The following is a 25,558-nucleotide window of genomic DNA, read 5'->3' on the forward strand; positions in this document are numbered from 1 at the left end:
TTTGAAATCTGCAACAGCATATTCAGCTTTTTTTTTTTTGGGAAATGACAAATTAAAATCACATCAGAAAAAAAGGCTGAGAGGTGAGATGGTGGCAATACCATTCTTACCAAAGGCTTCTAAAATTGTTAGAGAAGACAACACCCCCAAAAGCAAGCATAATTAGTCCATTTCTTCCTATAAAACTGTGTCACTTTACTATGTGATGCAGATGGTAAAAGTAAATTGCTTTAACGAAAAATAGTAGAATCCCAAAATGCAGTCAAATCAGTACAGCTGTATCCAAGAACTTTGTGGCACAGCATACAGATTTCTATACTGCAAAATGAACAAGGCAATAACTAATTTAGCTATATATTACACAGTTACTAAAAATACAAGCAGCAATCTCAAGTAAATGCTAGATCCCTCAGTAGTTAGACAAAATTTTATTATTTTCTTTATTAGAAAAAAATAATCCACAATAACTTGTCTTAAATTAATTTTTAAAATGCAAAAGACTGGATAAGCTAACACCAGTTCAAAAAGGATCCGAGTAAAACCAAATGATCCTTGTGACTATCAGCCCTATTTCTACCATGCACAAAACTCCCCCACAAACAAAAATGTAACAGAGAACCATAAAAAGAAACAAAACAAACTAAAAAGGAAAAAAACAAAATCTAATGAAAGGTGTACAGTTTTTCAGTATGAACTTTGGAAAACCACTCATGCACTGGATTGAACAATTTATTTCTGAACTCTTTCCTTCATACATGATGACTTTCAAAAAGGTTTTGCTATTTTGTAAGTAGCACAATCAGAATTAAATTAATCCAAATATTTGTGTGTGTGTAATGTAAACCACCCAAATTTAAAATAAATATTTGCTACTAACATGTCATATAGAATTAATGACAATTTTATTTTTAGAAAGTTCACAGAAACAGATCATTAGCACACATCAGTATTTGTTAAGATGGATAAGCACTTGCAAAAAAAGAGGTCCATATTCAGCATATTACTAATAACTAACAATGAAATAGAATGGGTATTGTCTATGCATAAACAAACTTAAGGTTTTGGTCAAAAAATATATATTATTTAAGTACACATTGTAAATAACAGGCTGAATGTACTATTTTTGTACTATTTTGTACTATTTAACTGAATGTGTTATTTTTAAAAAACATATCATAGCATATATCTACAAAACTGATTAGAATTTAGAACTGAAATTAAATCAAGAATTGTTTCTTGTATTAATCCCGTATCAGATGAATATTTACATTTGTTTTACTTAAGGCACAAGTCAATCTTATTGAACAGCAGCTCTTGCTCTTGAACTCAAACAAATACTTAAATATCTCACTGTAGCTCTGTCACCAGGGTACATCACCACATTCAGAGCTTAAACTATACCTGTATCTAAAAAATTTTCCTACTCATATTTATAAAATACTAGTATAGTGTATTCCTAAGCAAAATGATGAGATGTAGAGGAAAATGGCTGGATGGGACAGCCTTGTGGTGGCAACTCTCCCGCGTAATGTAGAGCTATACTGAGGCTAAACTGTAGGGCAAAAAAGGGAAGAAACCTAATGACCTCAATTTTTGACTGTTTTAATATGTTAGATATTGAATTGAAAGATAATCTGTGATCATCTGCATTTACCATGGGCTAAAAGGACTCGGGTAAGCTTTTACAGCCCAGCACATTCACAGACCAATTCTGTGTGCATACCCTACACCTGCTGCTGCTGTCATGCACTTGGCCTTTGCATTGCTGTGCTATGGATAACACAATGGTTTCTGTCAGGAACATCAGCTCCATTCCCCACTGGGACCAGCCAGCAGGATATACAGCAATGACTGACCTGTTTCTCCTGCCCACAACAGATGTTTTCCTAGGGAAGAATTAACATTAAAAAAATTAATCTGTCAAAATAATGTATGGCCTCAACAGCTTTGCCTCTAACAAGACTGGGAGCCAAATCTTGATGAGTTTCTTTACTATAAAATTGATTAAAGAAGTCAGTTAAACATTATTACATATGCATCTTTCAAAAACTGCACATAATTCTGGATCATCTGGTTCTTGATCACTGACTTCTGTAGGCTGTTCTCCAGTTCTTTTAAATGTACTTCATAGTGCTTTTCATTCTAATGAAAAAAGAAAAATGCATAGAGACTTAGGAAAAAAAAATCAATAAATCAAAATAATAATCTAAGACATGAAATAACTAATTTTTATAGCTTTATTTACCTGCAAAAGTTTTCAGAGGCTCCACAAAAGCAAAGGTGCTAGAAAAGGCTTTTATTTATGTTCAGTCAGGACTAACCTGAACATGTTTGGAGAGACTTAAAATCAAAAAAAGTCCTACAGTACTTTATAAGAATTGCAAATTCAGATTACTGTCATTAACTCAGGAAAGAAAAGAAGCTATCAGTACATTATTATGGGATTGTCATGCATCTAATGAAATACAGATATGCTTACTAAACACCATTGATCTGAGGGAAATTACAACTTCATACTTTTTTTTTGTCTTGCTGGGAAAACTTGACTAAGAGTCGTCAACGCAATATTATTTAAGTGATTTAGTTAGACTGGACATCTGTTAGGTTGATGGGAAGTGTCAATGTACAAAGTATATTGTCAAGTTGAATTAATTTACTGTTCTGAAAAGTGTGTATCAGCTGTATTAGTAGTTGTTTTCAGTAAAGGGAACATGTTTTTGTAAATGGTGATGTGGTAAGTGATTTCTTAAATCACAAACAGCATTATTTACTCACATGGTGAAATAAGAAGAGGAGATGTTTTTTTTCTTCTTGCCTCTTTCTCACTTCATCTTCAAGAAGTAGCAGTTTTGTCTGAAAGACTTGTTCTTTGTATGACATTTTTTCCCATTCTTCAGCTACCTATAAAAGCAATGGGAGAGAAAGAATATATATGTTATATATATAAAATATATTTATAAATTACATTATATAATTCATTATATATTATACAATATAATTATAAATATGTATATATATATATATGTATGTATATATATATATATACATATATATATATATATATATATATATATATATATATATATATAACATATCTATTTACTCTTAAAGCCCAAATCAAATTATTTTCTTATCTCTTAACATTAATAGCTCTATTTCTTATTATTTAATTGAATACTTAACTTATTTCTCATGCCCAGGACTTAAACAAACCTGAGAAATATTCTGGCTAAATTTGAAACCTGTTTCAATTTGGAAAAAAAAATGAAATACAGTGGGAGGGGAACACTTTTTAGCTTATTTTCAAGTTAACACAAAATTCTAGTTTTCTCAAAACAAAAGAAATATCCTCAGTAGTGAAAAAATATCAGATGGTTATTTCTACATTTTTAATCTGAAGTTGCAACTTCATACATTTTTTCTGATTAAATTAATATAATTCACTACAATCTAAATTCCTACATTTCCTCTTGAATTTGATTGACTGTTTGCATAATTTCTACAAATTGTAAAATTCTGCTTGATACAGAATGAATGCAAACTCTTCCTCTAAAAAGAGAAGGATTTCAACACAAATGTTCTTGTGGACTTTTATAACAGAAAAAATAAAAGGTAAAATTAAGCTTTTGTACAGAAACTTTTTGCCATATGTGTGGGATTTAATATAAGGTGGTTAAAGAATTTTGATTTGTCAATTTAAAAAATTATAATAAAACGTTGGTAAATTGAAACTTGGTATTTATTTCCATAGTATCCAAATTTGACAAAGAAATTGAATTGTTCCATCCATATTTAAAACATGCAGAAATTAATAATAACTGTTCAGTATTTCTCCCTACATGCAAAATAGCGACAAAAAATTGTCCCATAATTTTTTCTCAAGCTTATTTTTAATGCTATTTTAAAATAGAAAGTAGCAAAATAGATTGAGAAATGTATTAAAGCACCAATACCATTTTTTCCCCTTCTTCCAAAGCAGATTCAAGTTGTCTAGTTAATGCATTATATTCTGCAATTTTCTCCTCAAGCTGCAATTTACTACTCTGAAGACTCTCATCTTCTTTTGTGAGCTGGTAAGCAAGTTCTTCATTCTGATATTCCATCTGTCCTAATTGCCTTTACGTGAAACAGATCAGTGCATTATAATTCTCTATAGCAGAAAAGTGTAGGAATGAATTTTAATCAGATTCTTCAAGTTACCTTTGAAGATCTTCATACTTCTTCTGAATGTTACAGATCTCTTCCTCTAAGCAAAGATTGTCCATAAAAGTTACAATATGTTTATCCTGTGAAAATGACAGTTTGTTTCTAGTTGAAAAGACCTGTATACAGGCTCTTACTGGAGTAAAGTAAGCCTGTCTATTAAAACCCATAAAAAAATTTAACTGTAATTTCAGATAAATGCTATGTTCATTCAGACAAATGCTCTATTATAATCAGGTAAATGTTATTTTGTATTATTGTACCTTGTATAATTATCTTAAATTAGTAAAAGACAGCTAAAGTTAGAGACTAAAATTTTGTTTGAATGCTTTAAGGCTGAAAAACTGCTATGTAACAAAGTCCTAAAAAACTCCATGTGCTGCTCATGCAGCCTTGTTTATTAGGAGTTGGTCAGGTCTACCTGATCAGCAAAAAAGGCTCCTTCACACTACAGTCACAGGAAGCATAAAAATAACACTGCAAATACATATGATTATCACAGGAGAACAGTGCAGCACTGGCAAAGAATTTCAGAAAGAAGAGAATATCAAAAAAGACAATCAAGTTCATAAAAAGAGATACATAAGCAGCAGAAGCTGAAGGAAGCAAGAAGCCAGTCTTCTCCTGCCCAGCACCCAGAGTGCTAAACTTTGCACGTTTTCTTTCAAATCTGAGAAAACATGAGATTATTGCTCCTTCTTCCACCCATCAACAACCTGTTAGGAATAAACAGGCACCTCAACAGCCTGTGGGTGTCGTCATTTAAAGGGGTGACCACCACCATTCTTTGGACCACCTCAAGCAGTCCCATCCAGCAATTTGAGCTCACCTGTCTGATTGTGTTTATCAGAATTACAGGCTGTTCAGGTGGCAGCAGACTGGTAGCAGCAGAAATTAGTCCAGCTGAACCTCAGAGAGGTTTTCTACAGAGGGAGCAATTGCTCCAAAATTAATTTTCCTAAATCTTGGTCATAGAGTCAAGGGTAAAGTACATCAATCACCAAGACTTAATGCTGAAATTGAACTACTGTTCCACCAGACTAGTGATTATATTCCCAATTATTTTGCTATACTTAAGAGGTTTTTCTGCACTTTTTCAAGTACACACGTAGTTAGATTAAAATTACATACATCATTTTATATGCTGTATAAATTTTGTACCTCAAAATTAATTATTGCTTAAGTACTTTAAGATTTAAGAGTTTATGAACATTCCTGGAGGAATCAAAAATCAAGACCAATGTTTTATATAAAGTCTACAGGACCACAGAGACTCACAGTACTTCAGCTGTAGTTTTCCTACTGACACAGAAGATGATTAGGCCCCTTTCCCAACCTGCCAACTTAAAAACCTTTGTCATTTGTGCTCTTATAACTTAAAAGCATATTACAATAAAGACAAAAAATAACAAAAAAACCCTCAAGCCTACCCTGCCATAGAAATTGATGTCAGAGAAAAAAAGAGTAGAGGAAGATTCATTTTCAGGCTTTAGAGAAAATACAAACATTAGTGTTAAATACAGCTAAAGATTGCAATTATCCTATTAAAGCATATTTTAAAAGTACTTACTCAACTAAAACATTTTAAAATTTTACACATCACCTAGAATATAATTTATCTGATTAAATATTGTATGGTTTATAAATTTGTCATTATAAACAAAAGTAATGTATAATTAAATTATTCTACTAGATACAAAAAATACCTAGACTTGCATTTATTTCCAGGGAAGAATTCTGCAACACATCTCAGGACATATGTATTCAAATAGATCAGAAATATAATCATTCTAAAAGTTACAAGTCTTGCCAGACAATGAATTCAAATAAATATAGTTGGCAACAGTTTTATTTGCATATCTGATTTCCACACAAGTTTTTGATTTATGAAGAAAATAACAAAGAAAACCTCACCACTCTCACACATGCCAATAGTAAAAAATGCCCCAGTGACTTTTTTTCCACATAATTTTCTCATTTGTCTTTAGAAATCAGCATGTTCTAACCATCTGAAGCTCCAGCTCCCTGAGGGTTTTGCATTTCTCTGCACAGATCCTTTCCCAGGCCAGAAGCTTTTGTTGGTTTTCCTCAGCTGCTTTCAGCAAGTCACAAACGTGTTCTAACTCCTTTAACTCGGCCTCCATTTTGTGCCTCAACTACATAGTAGCATCACAGGAGAAAAATGTAAATGTAAAACTATCAATTAATTGTAATACTTAATGGATTTTCATGTAGGTAATAAAGCTAAAATTCTATACAAGTTACCTATCATCTATTTTATAAAATATTGACAAATATACAAGTTCGTTCCTGATGCTTAAGAATGTGTTGTCTTCCAGTGTTCAGCTCCATCTGCTGAAAAATTTATAGCTCATCTCTGTATGGAGTCCCAATCTTAACTGTTAGCTAAAAATAAAAGGATTTACAATAGGTTTGCTTCCATGTACAACTTTCACAACTGTTCTGTCAAGAAGATAGTTTCAAAATCATCAACAATAAAATCACACTTTTGAAAGTGATAAAGGAATTCTGGAATTCTAAAATAGTAGCCAAACTACTTAGCAATTGTAGTAGGAATAATTGCTCAATTGTTTGCAATTGTGTAATATCCAAAACCCACCAGCTTTAGATAGCAGTCAGTAAAAGTCTCAGAAATTTAAAACCAAGAGATAGTACCTTGTGACTTCTAACAAGATCACAAAAATGTAGAAAAGATCTGTGTCCTACAGAATTGTTTGTAAACATTCTTTACTATTTGCAAAACTTACCTTATCTTCTTCTAAGCATTTGTTTTCTGTTATTTTTTTGTTTTCATTTAAGAGTGTTTCACATCTGGATTTCAATTCTTCCACTGCAATTTGTTTTTCTTGTACCTAGGACAACATACATTTTTCACACACATTTGCAAGGTCCTTCATTTAAATATAGAAAAGATAGAATCATTAGTATGAAGCATAAAGGAAACCTCTGACTCAACACTCTGACTTCTAAATAATATCTCGAAGTTTGTCATTATTTGAAGTTACTTATTTTCATTATCCTAATTGTCACAGCATGTACAAAAGGGTTACCAGGTAAAGGGCACTGTCATATCAGCAGTGTGTTATCAACAATGGAGAATGAGCTAGGGTTGTGCTGTAGAAGCAGCCAGCATGACTCACACCTCTGTCCCCACATAACAACTGTCACTGACACTTCCCATCTGGAGTAACTACAGTCCTGAGCTAGGGAATTACACTCCACTCACTGCTTAAGGCTGGCTGTTACCTGGAACTACATCTACCATCTTAAAGCTGGCAGCAACTTTAATCATGATGATGCATTCGAAAGACAAGGCTCTCTGGCTCTACTCTAGATTTTTTATCATGTATTTCTTTTCTCTTGTCTCTTGTCAGGATTAAAAAAAAAAGTAAGTGAAGCATGTCAGTGAAATTGTGTCTATACTATAGCATAAATAGATACATATCTGAAACAATGTTCGAAAATTTCTGTGTAAATAAAGTGAAATGCTAAAAATTAATTGATAAAAAGCGCATTATAACTTTGGTTTATTTGTTTCACTTGTATTTCTATGTGGATTTACCCACTGAAATAAAACAACTCATAAAACCCTATACTCATAACCATAACCCTAATATATATATTTCTTGAATGAACTTGGATTTTTTGAACATACTTAAGTACTGATATGCTTTTAGGAACATGAAGATACAAAATGGCCAAATATAGGTAAAATATCATCAGTATATCCACTGAAGACATCAGACTCAAACTTTTTGAATATCTAGTTTACTAGGTCACTAACCCACATTTAACAAGCAAATCTGGTCAAAGCAATCTTGTCTTGAAGAGACAAGATTTGAGACTCTTGTTTTGAGACTCTTCAATGAGCTTCAAGTGGGCATCACACAATTCAGTACAGACAATGTGTACTTGTAACTGTGTGGAGACTACTCTTCCATAGTTTGTAATAGTCAATATTATAAAAATATTACAATCCCCATTACAACAAAACGGGTTTATTACAAACAAAACCTTGATAATTTCCTCAAAATGGCTTACAAATTTAAAAAAAAATACTTGAAGATTTCAAACATGGTAAGTCACCTCATATTTATGGTGTTCTACAAGGTTTTCCTGCAGCTTTGCTTTTTCTTGCATATCTAGCAACTCATATTCAACAGACATTGTACTTTTCTCCAACATAGCAAGGGAAGCCTTGATCATAAATAGAAAACATAAAAATTTTAAGAGTGTTAATAAAATAATGCATTCTACAATACAATATTACCAGCAAGTGACTTGCTGGAACTAGGAAGAGTGATGTAAGTATTTTTCCTGTCAAACAAAAATGATAGTCTATAGTTCATTTGTCAGCTCATCAGAACACTTATATCACCTGATAAAAACCTGCAAACTCTTTCAAAATTGAAATTAGTAATTGAGGCAAACTCAGTTTTTTAATTTGAAAGAAAGTTTAACAAACATAAAAGAATTTCTACTTAAGTAATTGTGCACTTATTGACAGTAAGATAAACAACATCCTGATTAAGCAGATATATCAGCAGACAATCCTGTTCCTAACTTTGCCATAAATGTCCACTGGAAAATTTTCAGTATCTCATTTGTCCTTACTATTATAAATGGATGGCAAACCTTATTCTGCTGGTCTGGGGTCTCTAGACAGAAGGTCCAAAGAGAATTAATGTGGTTACTTCATTAATGTATGAGATACGTAGAGCCATTAAACAATGATTTATAATCTCACCTTTAATTTTTTGTTTTCAAGGTAAATATTTTCATTTTCAGAGTTAAGAGAATTTAGCTTTCCAAGAATTTCCTCTTCTGAGTTTCTTCTCCATTCCTCCCTTTTTTCCATGTCTTCCATCAGGCCTCTGATCTGCCTTGTTAGACAGGCAAGTTCTCTATAATACACAATGCTTCCAAAACTCTCACTATGAAAATTAAATTGAACCTTAACACATATATATACTTCATAGTTTATATATATATAATACAATATGCATTCCCCCTTTTATTTATATATATATAAAAGGGGGAATGCATTTATGTATCCAAAGAAAGGATTATCTACTTATATTCTGAAATAAACTCTCTGAAAGAGGAGAGTTTCTACTCCAAGTAAGGTGTCTTAGCTAAATTATAGAACACCAAATGATACTTCCAAGAGAACTATGCTTATGCACACTGTACAAAACGTAATTATATTGAATTTATAGGGTATAATGTCACATAATGTCCTACTAAGAACACTCCTTAACTCCTTAGCTACTTTAGGAATGTTACTTTCCATTATTAAAAGCAGCAAATTATGCTACACCCCATTTTTGCCTTTTTTTTTTTGGTGGATAAAGTTCACAAAATTTGTTTTGCTGTTTAGTCACCACACACTGCTTAATAGAACAAGTCTTGTTAGAATGGCACATTTCAAGCAAAGACTTGCATTTTCAGCTGAAATGAAAACAGCAAAAACCAGCTGGAAGCAGAATGAGTATTTATTCTTTCTTAGATGCCTTCCTATATACACTGGATCAATGTGGGCTAGACAGATTTCTGGACTGATGTCATCTACCTGCCCTCTGGTTAAATTTTAAAATCTACTGCAAGTATTTTCAGAAATGACAGATTTTCTGGGACAAAACCAAAATATTTAAATAATTTTAATGTGAGCTGTTAAATACTTGAGTATGAAGTAAATTCTTTGTGAAATAAACTTTGCCTTGGACCTAGGATAAAGCATCTAACCATTTCTTTTGCTGGTTTAAATTATTGTCCATATTTTGATCAACAAAAATGGTAAAAGGATATTTGTCATTGTCTGCCTAAAAAATAATTTATCCTTCAAGATTAAATCTTAATACATTAAGATTTGACTGCGTAGTTTGAATAAGATTGGATAATTTTGTTCTGCTTTTCCTTACATGAGTGACCTGTTTGAATGGCATCTGAGAGGAATCCTCTATCCTCTACTGAGTTGAGACATTAGTGGAACTGAAATAATTTGGCCATCTCTAGTCTGAAGTAGGACCTAGAAGACAAAGAACCTTCTTCTATTCTGTAAACACAAGGGTTAACACTCAAGCTGTTGAATCAGTTATTAAATAGGTGGTTATGTGGAGGCCACATAGGAGCTGCCAGCAAGTTCAGGCTGATCAGAAGTATGCAGGAAAAAGAATATGTTCCTTACTGGTAAAGGGGAATAAAGCTTCAAAAGAAGTGAAATGCAACAGAGAGGAGGCTAAAAATCTTAAACTTGTTCTTATTTCCAACTTCCAAATTCTGCTCAGAATTTTAAAATATTAATAAACCCATTTACATTATCAACAATGAGTATTGCACTACTAAATATCAACACCCTGTGACCACAGAAATAAATAAACAAAAAAGACCAACAGTCCAACTTACTTCTCAAGAGCTTCAATTTGAACTTCTAGCATTGTCTTTTCTTCAACTATTCTATCGTGCTGGTTTTTCCAGACATCAGCGGCTGACAGTATCTCATGCAGTTTGACTTCCTAGAGAATGCAGAAATTATAAATTATGTAACAAAAGAATGCCACTGAAGAATGCCATATAATTCTACAAGTTTTTAGATAATAGAGATATTTAATATAAGATAGTTTTACTAGATCTCTCTTGTACAAATCAATAGAAATTTTCTATCCTCTCAAAATAAAATCAACAAAATTACCCATATTTTTAAAAAAACCAAAGTCTATGAATAGATTATTTCAAGGCAGAGACATAGTTAAAACACTGGTACTGTATATCAACTGTAGAATACAACATTTCAAAATTTAAGATGGCAATCTTTTCTTACAAAAAAAATTGTCTTCAATACATCTCAACTACATATAAATTATATAAATTAATAAATAAATAAAATTGTGCCAAAATATTTTACGTATAAAAACAACTAGCTAGGTAAGAAATGAAACATTAGGTAAAATCCCTTAAATGAATATAGATAATTATCCAATACATGATATCTTGAAAGTACACCAGGATTTCAATGAGGAAGAATACAAGTGTGACTACAAAAAGTCAGAAGTTCAGGAGGTAGTTGCTGTCCCTCTGTACTGCTAATTTTTGTTAAAGACCCACTACTGTCTTCTCAAAAAAATCCAAGAATACAAAAACTATTATTAATCATCTCCTGGAACACTACATGGAAAAATATATCTTTAATACTGACATACCCAAAATTATTACAACACATCTAAGAGTATGAAAACATATTCTTCTTAGGAAATCCAAATAGGTCAATAAACACAGTTCTGATGCACCTGGCCTTTTTGAACAATTAGAAACTATTGATAGGCAAAGCAAGATTCCAAGGAACAACTTGAATTAAAGAAGTTTTATGCTTGGACTTTGAAAAGGCTCAGAGCAAGCAGCTTAGAAACAAAAAACTAAGTAACCACATGAGACATCATATATTAATAAATAAAGAAAACTAATACTTCAGACCTCAGTCATGGATTCTCAATACACTGTATTTCTGACTTAAGTCAGTGCTTATCCATAGAGGATTAACAGGAAGACCAGGAGAGGTTTAACCATAAACTGATGAGACTCCTCTTATTTTCTACAGCTTAAAATGTTCAACCTCTTGACTTAAGTCAACCACTAAATTTAAAAAAAACAAAAGCAGTTAATAGTAATGGCTTTCAGGACACCTATAGCAACATTTTCCTTAAGAAATGAGCAACAACATAAAAGACATACAAGCAGACAATAACCAAACAAATTTTTCTATTTTCCACAGGTGAAAGTCTCTTAGTTGTTCAATTTCAAACAATACAACACAACATTGCTCACAGCATAGTCACTTACATGTTCTTTTATTTTAGAGGTTACATCTTTCACAGCTTCTTCTAAGTGTTGAGCTCTTTGTTTCTGGAACCTTTTTGCTTTTTCCAGAGCTATCTTCTTTTGCTCACTTCTTTCCTTTAAGGCTAACTTCTGGCCTTTGTATTCAACAATTTGATGTTTCCACTCTGCTATTTTATTTTCTAGAGTCTGCAACATAATCAAAATCAACTCTTCAAATTCCAAGCCTTACAGATAATTTTGTGCTATAAAATAATTAGGAAGAGCTGTTACATTTATAACATCTGTTTCCATATAATCTTGGTATCTCAAATCTTGTGGTTGATACAAGGAGCCAGCTAAGTACAACAGTTGACAAAAATGCAGAGAGAATTTCTTCAACTGTCAGCATAAGTAAACAGCTGCTCTGCCCTATTATAACCACAGGAGGTCAGGATCACACTAAGAATAAATGCTTCGGGCATTAGTGGCTGAGGTAAATTCGAATTGAGAACGAATTTCATAGTGGCAATGCTAAGCTTGTCTAGCTATTAACAAAAATCATCTCCAGGATTTAAGCTAGCAAACGACTTCACCAATTTCTGAAAGTGAACAAAACTTTTAAATAGAGATTGAATGACAGAACAATTGCCTATCATTATTTTATCTAATGAAAATGCTGTTGGAATTCTATAATTGTACTAGGTAGAACAAGAAAGCAATTTTTATTTAGAAGAAAACATGAGGCATTTATGCAGACATAGCCATGTGATTTGAAATTACCTTGATACAGGTTGGGTAACAATCTCTAATTATTCAATTAGCAGGGGATGTATGCTAGTAAAAATGTTTAGAAAGTAGAAATACATTGTTTTCAGCCAATGTTTTCTCACTTATGCCTATGTTCTTGACAAGTTTCATATACTGTATTCTGAGGCCACATACAGCTCCAGCCTTTCACACATGACCTCCTCCTTACCTTTTTCTAAAGCCAGTAACTGATTCAAATGCCCAAATTTAACTTGTGCTTTTTAGAACAGAAAATGGAAATAATTTAACCTACTTTAAACAAAGTGAGATTAGGGATTAGTCCTAAGTGTTTCACTTTCAGTCAGTATTAAGAGGCTTATTGATTCTTCACAGACAATAAGAAGAAAAAGGCTGCGGCTGTCACTGCTCTCCTAGAACAGGAAGTCACCATAGGGCTTGCTTGTCTCTTGACCATATGGAGACTTTCTTCTAGACAGCGCAGTTAAGTGAGTGCAAACACGTCTATGCACGTTTCACTTTGCTCCACCAGAACTGTACAAGTGTGCATAAGTTGAGAAAAGAAAAAACAACCTTGCCATTCAAATAGTGTGTTCAGGCAGATCTTGCAAAACATAAATACTTATGATTTTATCAGGGATTTTTTTCTACCAATAATTTAATTTCAAAACAGGTCACAGCAATGCTTTGTTTTTTTTTTTTTTTTTCAATAAACGGAAATACAAGTAAAAACATTTTGACCTGTATTTTCACTTTTAATTCATAATTTTCTGCTTCTTTTCTTTCAATCTGACGCTGCAGGTGAGCTTGTACTTCCTTTACTGATCTTGACAGGTAGTCCCCTTTCTGTACCTTGATCTAGGAAAGATGAACATAAATTTATTGGACTATGCTGTATGATGCTCTCTGTATTTTTTCTACTATGCCATAGTTTCTAACTGACATTTGAATGTCCTCAAAACCTGGAAAAGATAAAACATGCTCTACAAGTATATTCACAAGCAGTAACTTGCAACTAACTGTATTAATGTCAAACAGAAATCACCAACTTGAAACAATTTATGTATAATTTTACGTATAATATTTAATCTGAATTTAAGTAGCAGGAATAAGGTCTGGAAGCATGAATTCAGACATCCAGGTTAAGGAAAGGCATCCAGCTAGCAGGATGACTAACACTAAGCCACACTGATCGGCTGTGCTCTGACTAATTAAACCTGAACTGACCTTCATTAAATTCCAAAGACCACCAACTCCTATTAGAACTATGGATGCATTTAATTCAAACTCCAATTTTGGGGGATGTGTAAATCATAAGAGAAGAGGAAATTTATGTCACCAGCACTCAGGTCAGATGATTCTATGAAATTTCTTTCAATTTGATTCCTTTGGCTCATTCTAAGTAAGAAGTAATAAGGTAGATAAGTATCATATTATCAGCATAGACTGCAAGAGCCTACAAGAATGTACCAGTGGAAGTGTTCATTATAGACACCAGTAAGAAAGGCAGATTCAGTCAAGTGTTGATGAAAATGCCATGTATTTAAATTAATATAAGAAGGAACAAGGGGATACCATAGACAATTATTTATCCTTTCAGATGCTAAGCACCCTAAATTGTTCAACATTAGGTAGTCTCCAGTCAGGGCATGGTATGCCACATACATCCCACCAACAGTGAGGTCTGCTGGCATTGGGGTGTTCAGAATTTTGATAGGCTTTTCTGTTCAGCATTTCTATTCTCAAGCAAAAAGATGTTTCCATGAAAATGTACTCCTTCACTTCAAGATAAAGACAAGGACATGACAAGAGCCTCCAAAGACTCCTCTATTATGACCAGCTGGTTAAGTTTACTGAGCAGCCAAGTGATACGTTCATTTGGTTAAGCAAAAAAAAAAAAGTCTTAAAGAAGAACCATGGCTCTTAAAAACCTGCAAGGAGTTACAAATATCATAGTACACTGCTGTCCTCTGAAAGGTTTAACTGAGCCTACACTGTCCTCACTAATATTGAACCATGCTGCATGGCACACACACAAAGGGCCCTGGAGGTATTCAATCTGTAACAAGGTTGCCAAACTACCAGTAAAATAACTTTCAAACTTTGACAGTACCCTCTTATACAGGACAATTCTTCCCTTTGGACAATTCTTCAGTGTTGGTTTTTGCACTGAGCCCTTCTTTTTGGTGCAAAGAATGAATGAGCTCTCGCCAGACTTGTCAGCCTTTGATGATATTAGCTCTGTTGTCTGTACTACCTTTCCTAAAAGAGCCATGGAAACCAACTGAACAGTAGCTGTTTAACTTACTCCATATTATTCCTTATGAGTACTTTTCCCCCAGCCCCAGAATATTGCAAATCAGTAAATGAGAAGTCAAAAGCTACACTGGGATATTAGTGTTAAGAATAACTGTATCCTTAGTTGGTTTGAATGCAGTTCTGATGGTTTTAAGATAATTCTGTAGGAAACACCTTTCAGGATTTTACTTTTTTATATGTCTTTGATAATTATTTTACTCAAAATTTATATATTTTTAATTGGGAATTTAGTATGTTGGAAGAAAATATTCATTCTAATGGAACTGGTCACTCACTTTTTCACACTGGAGCATGGATGAAAGTTCTTTAATCTGTTTCTCCCTTTCAAGTATTTTTTTCCTGAGATTCTTCATAGAAAAAAAAAAAAAGAAATTATTTTAATTACTGTATACAACAAAGTATCAGAAATGGATAGTGATGAATATTTCAGTTGTTAAACTAAGATTCAATTTTGTGATTATAAACCACAAATACTCCCACTTTGACACTCTTAGTGGAAATTGTATGAATCTGTAAGGTAGCCAATTTCAGATATTCAGCACAGAACATAGCGAATCAAATTTTAATTTACTTACAGTATTCTGAATTTCACTTTCAATTAGCTCCTGCATCCAAGTGTCAATGTTTTTACTGTTTAACTGTAACACAGGAAATATTAAAATTTTCTTCTGATTATAACTGATTTTGTATTTTTCAATGTTTTTTAATTGGTTACATATAGTTTGCTACATTTTTAAACCCGGTACGTGTAACTAGAAAAGCTCACATATTCACAAGCTACTTGGTGGTTATAACCTAAAGATTCAATTTATTTTGTGCATGGAACTTTGTACCTGAAGAAACAAACCAGGGTTATTCCACACATCTATTTATTTCTTTATTTTATCTAGAAGGGCTCTAAATACCATAGGTAAGTGTTATTTTACTTGATGTTCTAGACTGTCAGATTCTTTGCTCAGCTCAGTAAAATACTTCCCATCTTGGATGGCTTTTGTAGTTCTGTGACAATCCTTTTTATCTGGCTATGTCAGTGAACACAGTTTTCCTGTTTCTCCAGGTGGCACATTATTTCCCTGAAAGAGCATTCATAATTATGTAACATTTAGTTTCACTCTCAGGTCACTGATATTGCTAATTCAAAGATATCAACATAAAACAAGTCAGCTCCTCCAGCGAATCCTTTAAGAAAAAGTTTAAAGATCAAAGAATCATTTAGGACTTTCAACAAGGATAAAAGCCTGTCATATTACAGGATGTACCCTCAAACAGTTTGCTCACAGAACACACCTAATCCACAAGGCAAAGGCAGAATACCTCCAGTGAAGATGAAGGCCAAGACCTGCTCAGATTTCAATGTTGCTGTTTTTCACAGCAGACTTCTTCCAATTTGGAGGCAGCAACGGCTTTCCTCTTTTCCCAATTTGTTAAAGCTTCTCATCAGGCTCAGCTGCTCAAGAAAATGATGCTGCCCATGCCATGGCAAGTCCAGAGCCATATCAGACCTAAAACCTAAATGAATCACAATCCCCACCTCCTGATGGAAAGCAACCTGTCATCACCCTGACCCCTTCTCTAAACACCTCTCTCCTGCCTCTATTCTAGCACTCCAGAATGATTAATGCTTTCACCAAGCACAGAGTTATCTGTTTACTCCATTCAATGCTCCACTGACTACTCATTACTTTTTCAGAAGTGGATTGTGTTGACTTCTCCACTCACCAGGACCCATTTCTGCTGTGCTTAGCCTGTGCAAGGTGCATCTCCATCAAAAGGATTTTTCAGACTAAGAGTTTCAGTTTTTATATCCATATTGCCCTTCATATAATTGAGAAAATGAATAACAAATCTGGGGAGTTCCCATCTTAAATAATCACTTCCTCACAGAATCAGAATGCAGACTGCTCTGTTTCCAATTGTTGTCTTAAGGCAAATAAGTACAATCAAACATCTAAGGTTTTTTATTTTATATATGTGTATGTGTGTGTGTCTTTTTTTATTACAGGATTAGATTTTCTGGCAGACCTCAGCTTGTATAACACAATGGAACTCAGTGTAGCTTTTTCCTGGATATACAACCAAAAACCAAGTTTGTGAATTTAATTACTTCCAGTGAAAACAGCACCTTGGAAGATTAAACACCATGATTCATTTATCATAGCCAATTGATGTAAGGATAAATAACAAAGAAGAATTTTGCCATAGTTTCAGTATACTGTTGCCATGTCCTGCACTGTCACTTAGCCATTTTTTGAAATATCACCTACTTCACATCTATAACTACGAAGTATATTTTTAACCATGTTAACAAAACAAATACAATTTAAAATATCAAGCCTAACAAGAACAGAATGAACTTGCCTCAACAGTGTGAAGAATAAACTTTTCCTGAAGATCAAAGTCCAACGAAGGAGCAGTACAGTCATGTACAGGTAAAGACAAGGATGCTTTTGATGATGATGACATTTTGATTTAATGCTGTATAACAAGACAATATATGTTAGCATATATTGGGGTTCAACGACAGTGGGACTACTGGACTGGACCAAGTAAACCCCAATCACAGCAGAGATGTAACACAGCTAATGCACCTGAAATCTTCCACAAGAATTCACAATTTGCAATTGCTCAGCACTGAATTCACAAACACGGTGCGCAGAAAGCAAATCCTTCCACAATTTTCCGGCAGAAAACTGAACACACTCGAAGGACAAAGTAAAGCTCGCAACTGCTATTTCCCACTTCCAGTCTCCCCAGCACAGAGTGGCAGGCTCAGGGGCACGGGTCGCTCAACGCCAGCCCTCGCCCGGGCCCACTCGGGCTCTCACCTCGCCCAAGAACCCCGCGCCGCTGCCGGCGGCTCCCGCCCCTGGGCGTCCTGCGAGCCGCCCCCAGCACCCGTCCTGCGGGGCAGGGTCCCCTCAGCGCCCGTCCTGCGGGGCAGTGTCCCCTCAGCACCCGTCCAGTGGAGCACTGTCCCCTCAGCGCCCGTCCTGCGGGGCAGGGTCCCCTCAGCACCCGTCCTGCGGGGCACTGTCCCCTCAGCACCCGTCCTGCGGGGCAGGGTCCCCTCAGCACCCGTCCTGCGGGGCAGTGTCCCCTCAGCACCCGTCCTGAGGGGCAGTGTCCCCTCAGCACCCGTCCTGCGGGGCACTGTCCCCTCAGCACCCTCCCGCGGGTCCGCACCTGCGCCCGCCGCCCCTCGCCGCCGGGAGCCGTTGCCGGAGCAACGCGCCGTTGTCGCTGCCGGCGGCGCAGCCGTTGCAGGTGCCGGTGGCTCTGACGGTGTCTGCCGGTGCCGGTGGCTCTGCCGGTGCCGGTGCCGGTGGCTCTGCCGGTGCCGGTGGCTCTGCCGGTGCCGTGCCGGCCCCTCTCGCGGCGGGGGAAGGCGGTGGTGCCGTCCCCGGGCCGGCCTTGCCCCTGTCCCGGGAGGACGAGGGGCGCGCGGGTGGGATGCAAAGGCGCCTCAGGGGGCGGCCGTGCCCCTTTCTCGCCGGGACGTGCCCGGCGCACCCGGGTTACTGCCAGACCCAGATGGACAAGAGACCGGGAGACCTCTGGGGAGCTTTAGATTCTCCAGATGATTGTTTTCTGGGTGTTTCCATTAATTTTAATTTTTTTTTTTTGAGGTTATACACGAAGTATTCATGTACCCTGACCGTGTGTGACGTTGTTTTGGCAATACATTGTCAAACACTGTAGAGAAGCCACATATTTTTAAACAACCACATTCATATGAGGTGGCAATTCATAAAATATCATAGACACCGCAACAGATGTGTGGAAAGCTCTTTCAAATCATAAATTGTGCAAAACTGACTGATCATGTGATACAAACATCATTTTTAGAGGTGCAAAGGTAAATATGTACATAGACATATATACATGATTTTAATTTGTACATTTTGTTTAAAAAATCGTACTGATAGAAACGTTACTTTTTATTATTCTAAGTAATAGCAGAGTCAGCAATGTATATTAAAAATAAGCTTGACAGAAATAATCAAAATAAAAATCAAACATGTCCTTTGGCATCCTTTGTAAACATGCCAGTGTGTATTTTCTTCTATTGCTGGCAATGGAATTTCAGAAAGCAGCTACTCACTCCATATACTCTTTGGAAAATATTACCTAGCCATGTGTGCCTGGTAATAAAAATTAAATGCTAAATTTCAACCTTTTAAATTCAAGTAGACATAAAATCCCCTTCATTATCATTATCGGGAGTGAGTGTGTGATTGTACCTGAATTCCATAGGAGATTTTATCTTTGCATGTGCAAAAGGCCAAAGGCTTTGTTCTCTATAGGACCCACAGCCTGGAACTGAGAATTCACCATCTCTGACAGAGCTTTTATTTAGCATCACTGTTACGAGCTGTGACTTTGGCACCCCATAGTCAGTACCTTAGACAAAATCCTTAATTTTAGCTGCCCAGGACTTGCTATAAGATTGGCTTATTTTAAAAAGAAAGCAATAAGTTTTTGCAATTTTCTAAAAATCTGGTCATGGTTTATAAAATACCACAAACACTATCCAGCAGTGACAGCTAATTAGCATGGTAATTAGCATTGCACTCTGTACCTCCTAAACAAAGAATGAATTACAAGTTTCAGTCCTCAAAACCACATTTTAATGACAGTGGCACAATCCACAGAGTAGAAAATAATTAAAGTAAATAGGACACACAGCTCCACAATGACATAATTACACGCCTTATTAAAAGAGATGTGCTTCAGAGAAGCTTCTTTAGATACCACAAGAACACTGCTGAGTGTTTGTCAGAGCTCATGACTTCATCTGCTCTAAAGGTATAATCGAACCTTTCATTTCCATGTCAGAAATTCATTACTCCAGTGTGTTTCTTTGTTCAGTGGTTAATTTTGGCAATAGTCTGCTATTGCAAAAGCTGCAGATTTGCTGTGACCCTGTTAATACACTGTTCTTCCCCCATCCTTGTATGCACTGCTTGGTGCAGTACTGACCAGATTTGATTTCTCCAGCAAGTCTTAGACACTCGCTGCCTCACACAGAAGTGGATATCCAGCAGAGTACTGGTGTTCAGATCTAAAATTTCACTTTCCCAAGCAATAATCAATGTTGTAATTTCTGTTCATATCAAAGCCTGAATAGACGTCACATATTAGAGTAGAAAGACTCCTTTGGAGAAAAAAGTACTCGCTACTCTGGGACACCCAGTCCTATCTGCCTAGCAAACAGAGCTGCAGTAGTCTATTGTACGGAGGCACTGACATCTAGTGGGCTCCAACTACATTTCCAGTTTTTCCAAATGTTCCAAAAAATCTGTCAGAGCATCTCTTTTTGAGAGGCCATGACCTTGATATTAATGCATATTTAAAAGTACAATCAAATAATTTGGAGGTTGAATTTATTAATTAAGGCTGACTAACTGTAGTAGCAAGAGGAAGATTTGTTTTAATTAGCAGCTCATGCTCACTGAGCTCTGTCTGTAAAAGCTTTGAAGACGTCAGTTCAACTAACACAGGATCAAGCATTTCCCCAAACACCTCTGCAAAAGACAGAAAAAAAGAAAAGGTTTGCTCTGTCATGCTTTCTGACAAGCAGGTGTAAAATGACAGGGTAAGGCTTTTGAAATCCATTTTTATGTTTATATGTGTATGTATATATATATATATATATATATATATATATATATATATATATGTATATGTATATATATATATGTATGTATGTATGTATGTATGTGTATATACATGTGTGTATATATATATGTGTATATATGTATGTTCAAAAGCTATGTGGGCTGCAGTCCCAGTTGCCAACACAACTGCCACATGCCAGCCCAAGCTACCAAGAAAATATGTGGTAATTGATGTCAAAACCATAAAAACTGTGTTCTCAATATGGTCTTTCCAATGCTCTTAAAATAATTTCAGCTTCCAGATTCCTACATGGATTTCATTATGTTCCATGAAGAAGGTAAATTTAATTATTTCTATGCCACATGTGGAGAAACTGTAGTACCATGTGATGAAACAACTTTCTCACAGTCACTATTAGCAGAGTGATAAAGCTGCAAATATACCTCCAGTTATTAAACTATCATTGCATAGTAAAAGCAAGAAGACTGAAAATTTTATTTCTATTTCCACAGGGGCCATTTCTTCCCAAGTATAAGATAGGCAACTTCTTCTAAGATAGACAGCTGGGGTGTGGGACTAAATTATTATCCTTCCTGCTCCAGGAAAGGACAAAGACTATGAAAACAACATATGCTATACCTTGTCCAGTTCCCTGAAATATCAGGACTTTTGCCTACTGAATGTTTTGCCAGTTGCTGCATGCAATCCTAGTACAACTCCAGTTTGAGTGTTTAGGGGAAGCACAGCAACAGCTGCCACAAGGACCACTGAAAGGGTGCAGTAATGTGCAAAGAGCATTAATTCTCCCTCAGATCGCTGCAGCTTCTGAGAGGAAGTGTGCTGTTGAGAACAGCTGCTTTCTGGCTCTGTCAAATCCAGTCCCCACATTTTTCATGAAAGCCTGATTGTACACAGGCCAGGCAGCTGGCATTACTGATTTTATAATCTTTGCCTTGTTATTATCAAGCTAAGTTTACAGTTGTTAATGTTGGCAAAGAATCTATAGACTCACACACAAACAAATGCCCTTACCTATTTTAGTAAAACAAGTTTTGATTATTAAGTAGATATTCTGCTCCTTTTATTTTTATATGTCTTTTCAATACATCAATATACACATTTATCTGGAAAATCTGGTTCTAGGATTGCTATTATTCTTCAAAGTATTAGCTGGAGTTCTGCAAGGTTGTGGCTGATGCCACTTGTGACTTTGTCAGACCTCTTGATTTCCCACTGCTAAACTGCATTAAATAATTACATAAATATGTTAAGTATTAATAAAAATATATCATGCAAATATATGCTTCAGTTACATAATCATGAGTGGGAAGAGAAGTGGTGTATATACACGCAGTGACACAAGACATGACCTTCAGTGTATTACAGAATTAAATAGGTATGAATTCCAACATGGCCACTACATTACTAGGATTAGATGTGGTACCAGAGTGTGTTTGTTTAATTTACAGCTTTTTCACAGGATATAAACTGACTTATGAAGGCATTTCTGGGATTGTATTTTTCAAATCTTTGACTTCAAAGTCTTTGGTGTAACCACTACCTTCCCATACTATCAGAAAGCAGTACTGGAAGTCATCTGAGAATCATTTCTGTTATAAGCTATTACTCTTTACATCAAAATATTTTAATTATACTATAAACCTTTATATTAATATAATTTTGGTTGGTAGTTGGTTGGTTGGTTTGGGTTTTCTGTGTGAATTCTATTTCTACTTATAGGAAGGGATGTTTCAGGGTCCATTTACATCCAGCAGCAAAATGCTATGAAAGGTTATTTCTTCTTTTGGGGTATGTTACAAGAAAGGCTGAAGATCAGACAGTAGGCAAAGTTATGTTGTTCACCATACCTCCTGGTACAGTGGTCACCCACCTCTGAATTCTCAGACTGTGCACATGGCAGGCTTTAATTTCTTTTTCAGCCTGAGACAATTCTTCAGCCTGACAATCTTATGTCTCCAGCACTTTTACAAGTGACCTTCCCAGCTGTCTACCCCATACTTAGGAACTGTTTGATAGTGTTCCTCCAGCACAGGTCCTCCGCCCTTGCAACTGATTGTCTCAGAAAGCATTGGTTTATATCCCTACATGCTGTGCACACTTTAAACTCACCTTCAGCACTCCATATGTCAGTATCTGGCTTGTAACTAAACTTGTGTGCTAAGGTATGGCTTTCCTTACCTGAGCCAGATATTTCAGCTTATCCCAAACCCAAGTCCCTGAAAGTGCTTTTGTGTCTGAAGAGTACTTGTAGAGAGGGACCTAATTACCTACTAGAACCAGGTATTGACGCTTCCAGTAAAAACAGGGCAGACAGCCTGCATGTGGAAATTTCTCAAAATGACAAAAGCAATCTCCAAAATAAGGCTGTTAACACCTTCTAGAATGACAAAAAAAATCCCAGTTTGCCCTGAACAGTATGTAATAGGACTACAACATACAAAGAAAGAGAATTACAAGTAAGGGAGAAACACAGTAATGTTTTAAGAATAGTAGAATACTGTGGAATTCCAAAAGCATTGAGTTCCAGTTGTGATCCATTAAATGAATTTATTTATACATTAAATACAAAATGGGATAAAATTATCTGAACTAGAGTTTTTATGAAATATATAATCATGCAGTATAACAGATCTTTCTCTTGAATAAGTGTAGTAATCACTAGCTGAAGATTTTTTTCCCTCTCACATTCTGAGTGCTTAACATTCATAAAAAGGGGAAGGATGTTAAAAGTGAGAACTGAAACACCAGATCCAGTGCCAAGCAACCCATCTGCTAGTGGTGGAAATACTTGCTACTTCAGGCATTTTCCTAAGAAGTAGTACCACTCTGTTTGGGTTGCCTTAGGAAAGCAGCAACTACAAGTAGGTTTTCCAAAACCTACAAGATCAGTCTAACCCATGGGGGCTTAAAGGATGGAAGTTTTGTTCCTCTTCCAGCCAGGCATTTTCTGAAGGAAAACCAATACCAAGGACATCAGACAATGTAACAAAATGCAGCACTTTCCTCTCTGGCAGGTGAGGCTCACATGTCATGGGCGGCAGCAGGCTGCAAGTTTTAGGGAAGAACTAGCAGCATGCTGATTTGGGAAGAGCTAGAATGACTTGATGGCTCTTCATTCCACCCTGAAAATACCACACATGCAGGGCTTTACTGGGGTACACTGCAGCTGAGCTGGTGCTTCTGCTACAAGCTCAGGCACCACTGCTTCAGTTGTTTGGTATTTCTTTTTTGTGGAAATTCATCAACGTGAACTGCTGGAACTTAGTGCCAATGGAAGTTATGAAGTGAAATAATTGCATCTGTAGATCCAAATGTAAAATTTTTGATGTTGATGTCTTTTAACATAAGCTAAATTGATATCACAAAGAATGTAACCAGCACTTACATGATTGCAATCAGCTTTCATCAGGTCATATAGTACTGGGCCTTGAAAGAGAGACTCCTGGGACTTCTATATACCAGCAACATTAATTTTAGGAAATGGAAACAAACTTGCCATATAGCTTTTATATGCAAACATTTATACCCATGTATAAGCAAGACAATACAAGCTGAAAAAGGTAAAATTATTCAAGAAAAGGAAACACACACAATAGTTTTCAGGCCCTTTTCTTAGCAGGATACTTTTCTCCTAGAATAATACAATTCCTGGTACAATAGGAACTTTACACAGCCTGGGTTTTGTTTTGGTTTTAATTCCTGGAATCTGACCAGCATGTAAGCAAGATTGCTTTGATTGTTAGTTATTTCCCTTCTCTGGAATTCACCTCTTGTCATAATGCCTTAGGATTTCCTCTGACTTTATCAAATTCAGCCACACATTACTTACTATTTGGATGATGAAATAAATTACTTAACTGAACAACCAGGATAATTTTCAAGCTGGGTATATTAAGTTGCTGCCAATGATGCCACAATGTAAATGTTTTCTTATTCCTGGCCATCTCAAATGTCCTTTCTTCTAGAACATTCAATCATCATGATGAGAGATGTTAAAATAATGGGAATTATTAAATGTGATTTAGTAATTTTTGATTTGCTTGATTACTGCTATTGAGTTTTGCTACTGCACTCAAGGTTTTCAAAACCTCTGTGATGTTTTGGTGCTAATGCCTAGTTGCATCTCAGTACATGTTTATCCAAAATCTTTTAATAAACACTTTCTTTCTTAAAGACTTCTTAAAAAATCATCCCCAGCTTACATTTTGACAGTTTATCCGAAAGCTGATTTTCGTGAAGACAAGGTTTGACTTACTAAACTCAGGACACAAGGAAAGGGAACGGAGGTGAGACCTGTCCTCCCGGAGCCGGGTCGGAGGGGTCCAGCCCCCGGGACAGGCCCGCGAGCGGCGGGATGTGCACGCTTGGGACGCGGGCGGACGAGCCCGGGTTAACTCCGCCCGCCTTGTAGCGAGTGACGGCAAAGGCCGCGGCCGGCACCCAGAGTCTCCCTCGCCCAGGCCTGGCGGGCAGGCTGGCCCGGCCGCGAAGAGCCGCAGCCCTGGGGCCGCCGATAACGCTCGGGGCTAGCCGGCATGAAATTTCTGCCGGGCGCCGCGGGCAGCCCCGCCACCCCACCCCTCCGCCGCACCCGCACGCCAGCGGGGGCGCCGGGGCTGGGGCGGGGCGGCGCGGGGCCGGGCGGAGCCGCGCAGGAAGGCGGCCGAGGCGGAGCGCGGCCGGGCAGTCTGGGGCCAGGGCGGGGCGGCCGCCGGCGCCGCTCACCCGGCCGATCCGGGCCCTGGGCTGACGCCACGGCCCCGCCAATCCGCTGCGGCCGGGCCGGGCCCGGCAC

The 25,558-nt window shown here is 36.5% G+C and overlaps 1 protein-coding gene across 18 annotated transcripts; it reads right to left on the reverse strand.

Annotated features, from left to right (window-relative positions):
- Positions 1 to 711: 711 nt before the first annotated feature.
- On the reverse strand, positions 712 to 25,336 carry ODF2L (outer dense fiber of sperm tails 2 like). Of its 18 annotated transcripts, none has more exons than XM_085586391.1 (15): positions 24,966 to 25,307; positions 17,482 to 17,598; positions 15,699 to 15,761; positions 15,399 to 15,470; positions 13,546 to 13,662; positions 12,061 to 12,246; positions 10,630 to 10,739; positions 8,972 to 9,158; positions 8,311 to 8,421; positions 6,972 to 7,076; positions 6,210 to 6,359; positions 4,201 to 4,286; positions 3,954 to 4,116; positions 2,776 to 2,901; positions 712 to 2,142 (listed from the first exon to the last, which is right to left on the reverse strand). In XM_085586391.1, exons 2-15 carry the CDS (start codon positions 17,584 to 17,586, stop codon positions 2,014 to 2,016), a joined length of 1,710 nt encoding a protein of 569 aa, XP_085442517.1. In that variant the 5' UTR covers positions 17,587 to 17,598; positions 24,966 to 25,307; the 3' UTR covers positions 712 to 2,013. The 18 variants fall into 18 exon arrangements, 16 of the variants coding, with proteins under 16 accessions (XP_085442517.1, XP_085442516.1, XP_085442515.1 ...); XM_085586390.1 differs by having other exon boundaries at positions 25,019 to 25,306; XM_085586389.1 differs by having other exon boundaries at positions 18,307 to 25,301.
- Between the last annotated feature and the right edge of the window lie 222 nt (positions 25,337 to 25,558).

The sequence above is a fragment of the Lonchura striata genome, chromosome 8 (genome assembly GCF_050655825.1).
Source record: "Lonchura striata isolate lonStrDom1 chromosome 8, ASM5065582v1, whole genome shotgun sequence".
NCBI lineage: Eukaryota > Metazoa > Chordata > Aves > Passeriformes > Estrildidae > Lonchura > Lonchura striata.

Bases quoted from the DNA above. Each gene is read 5' to 3' on its own strand.
- ODF2L (XM_085586391.1), bottom strand. From the start codon at position 17,586: ATGTCATCATCATCAAAAGCATCCTTGTCTTTACCTGTACATGACTGT. The intron at 12,247-13,545 runs GTCAAAATGTTT...ATTATGTTGCAG, and splicing joins AATTAAAAGTGAAAATACAG to ACTCTAGAAAATAAAATAGC. The intron at 6,360-6,971 runs GTAAGTTTTGCA...GCTACTATGTAG, and splicing joins AATGCTTAGAAGAAGATAAG to TTGAGGCACAAAATGGAGGC.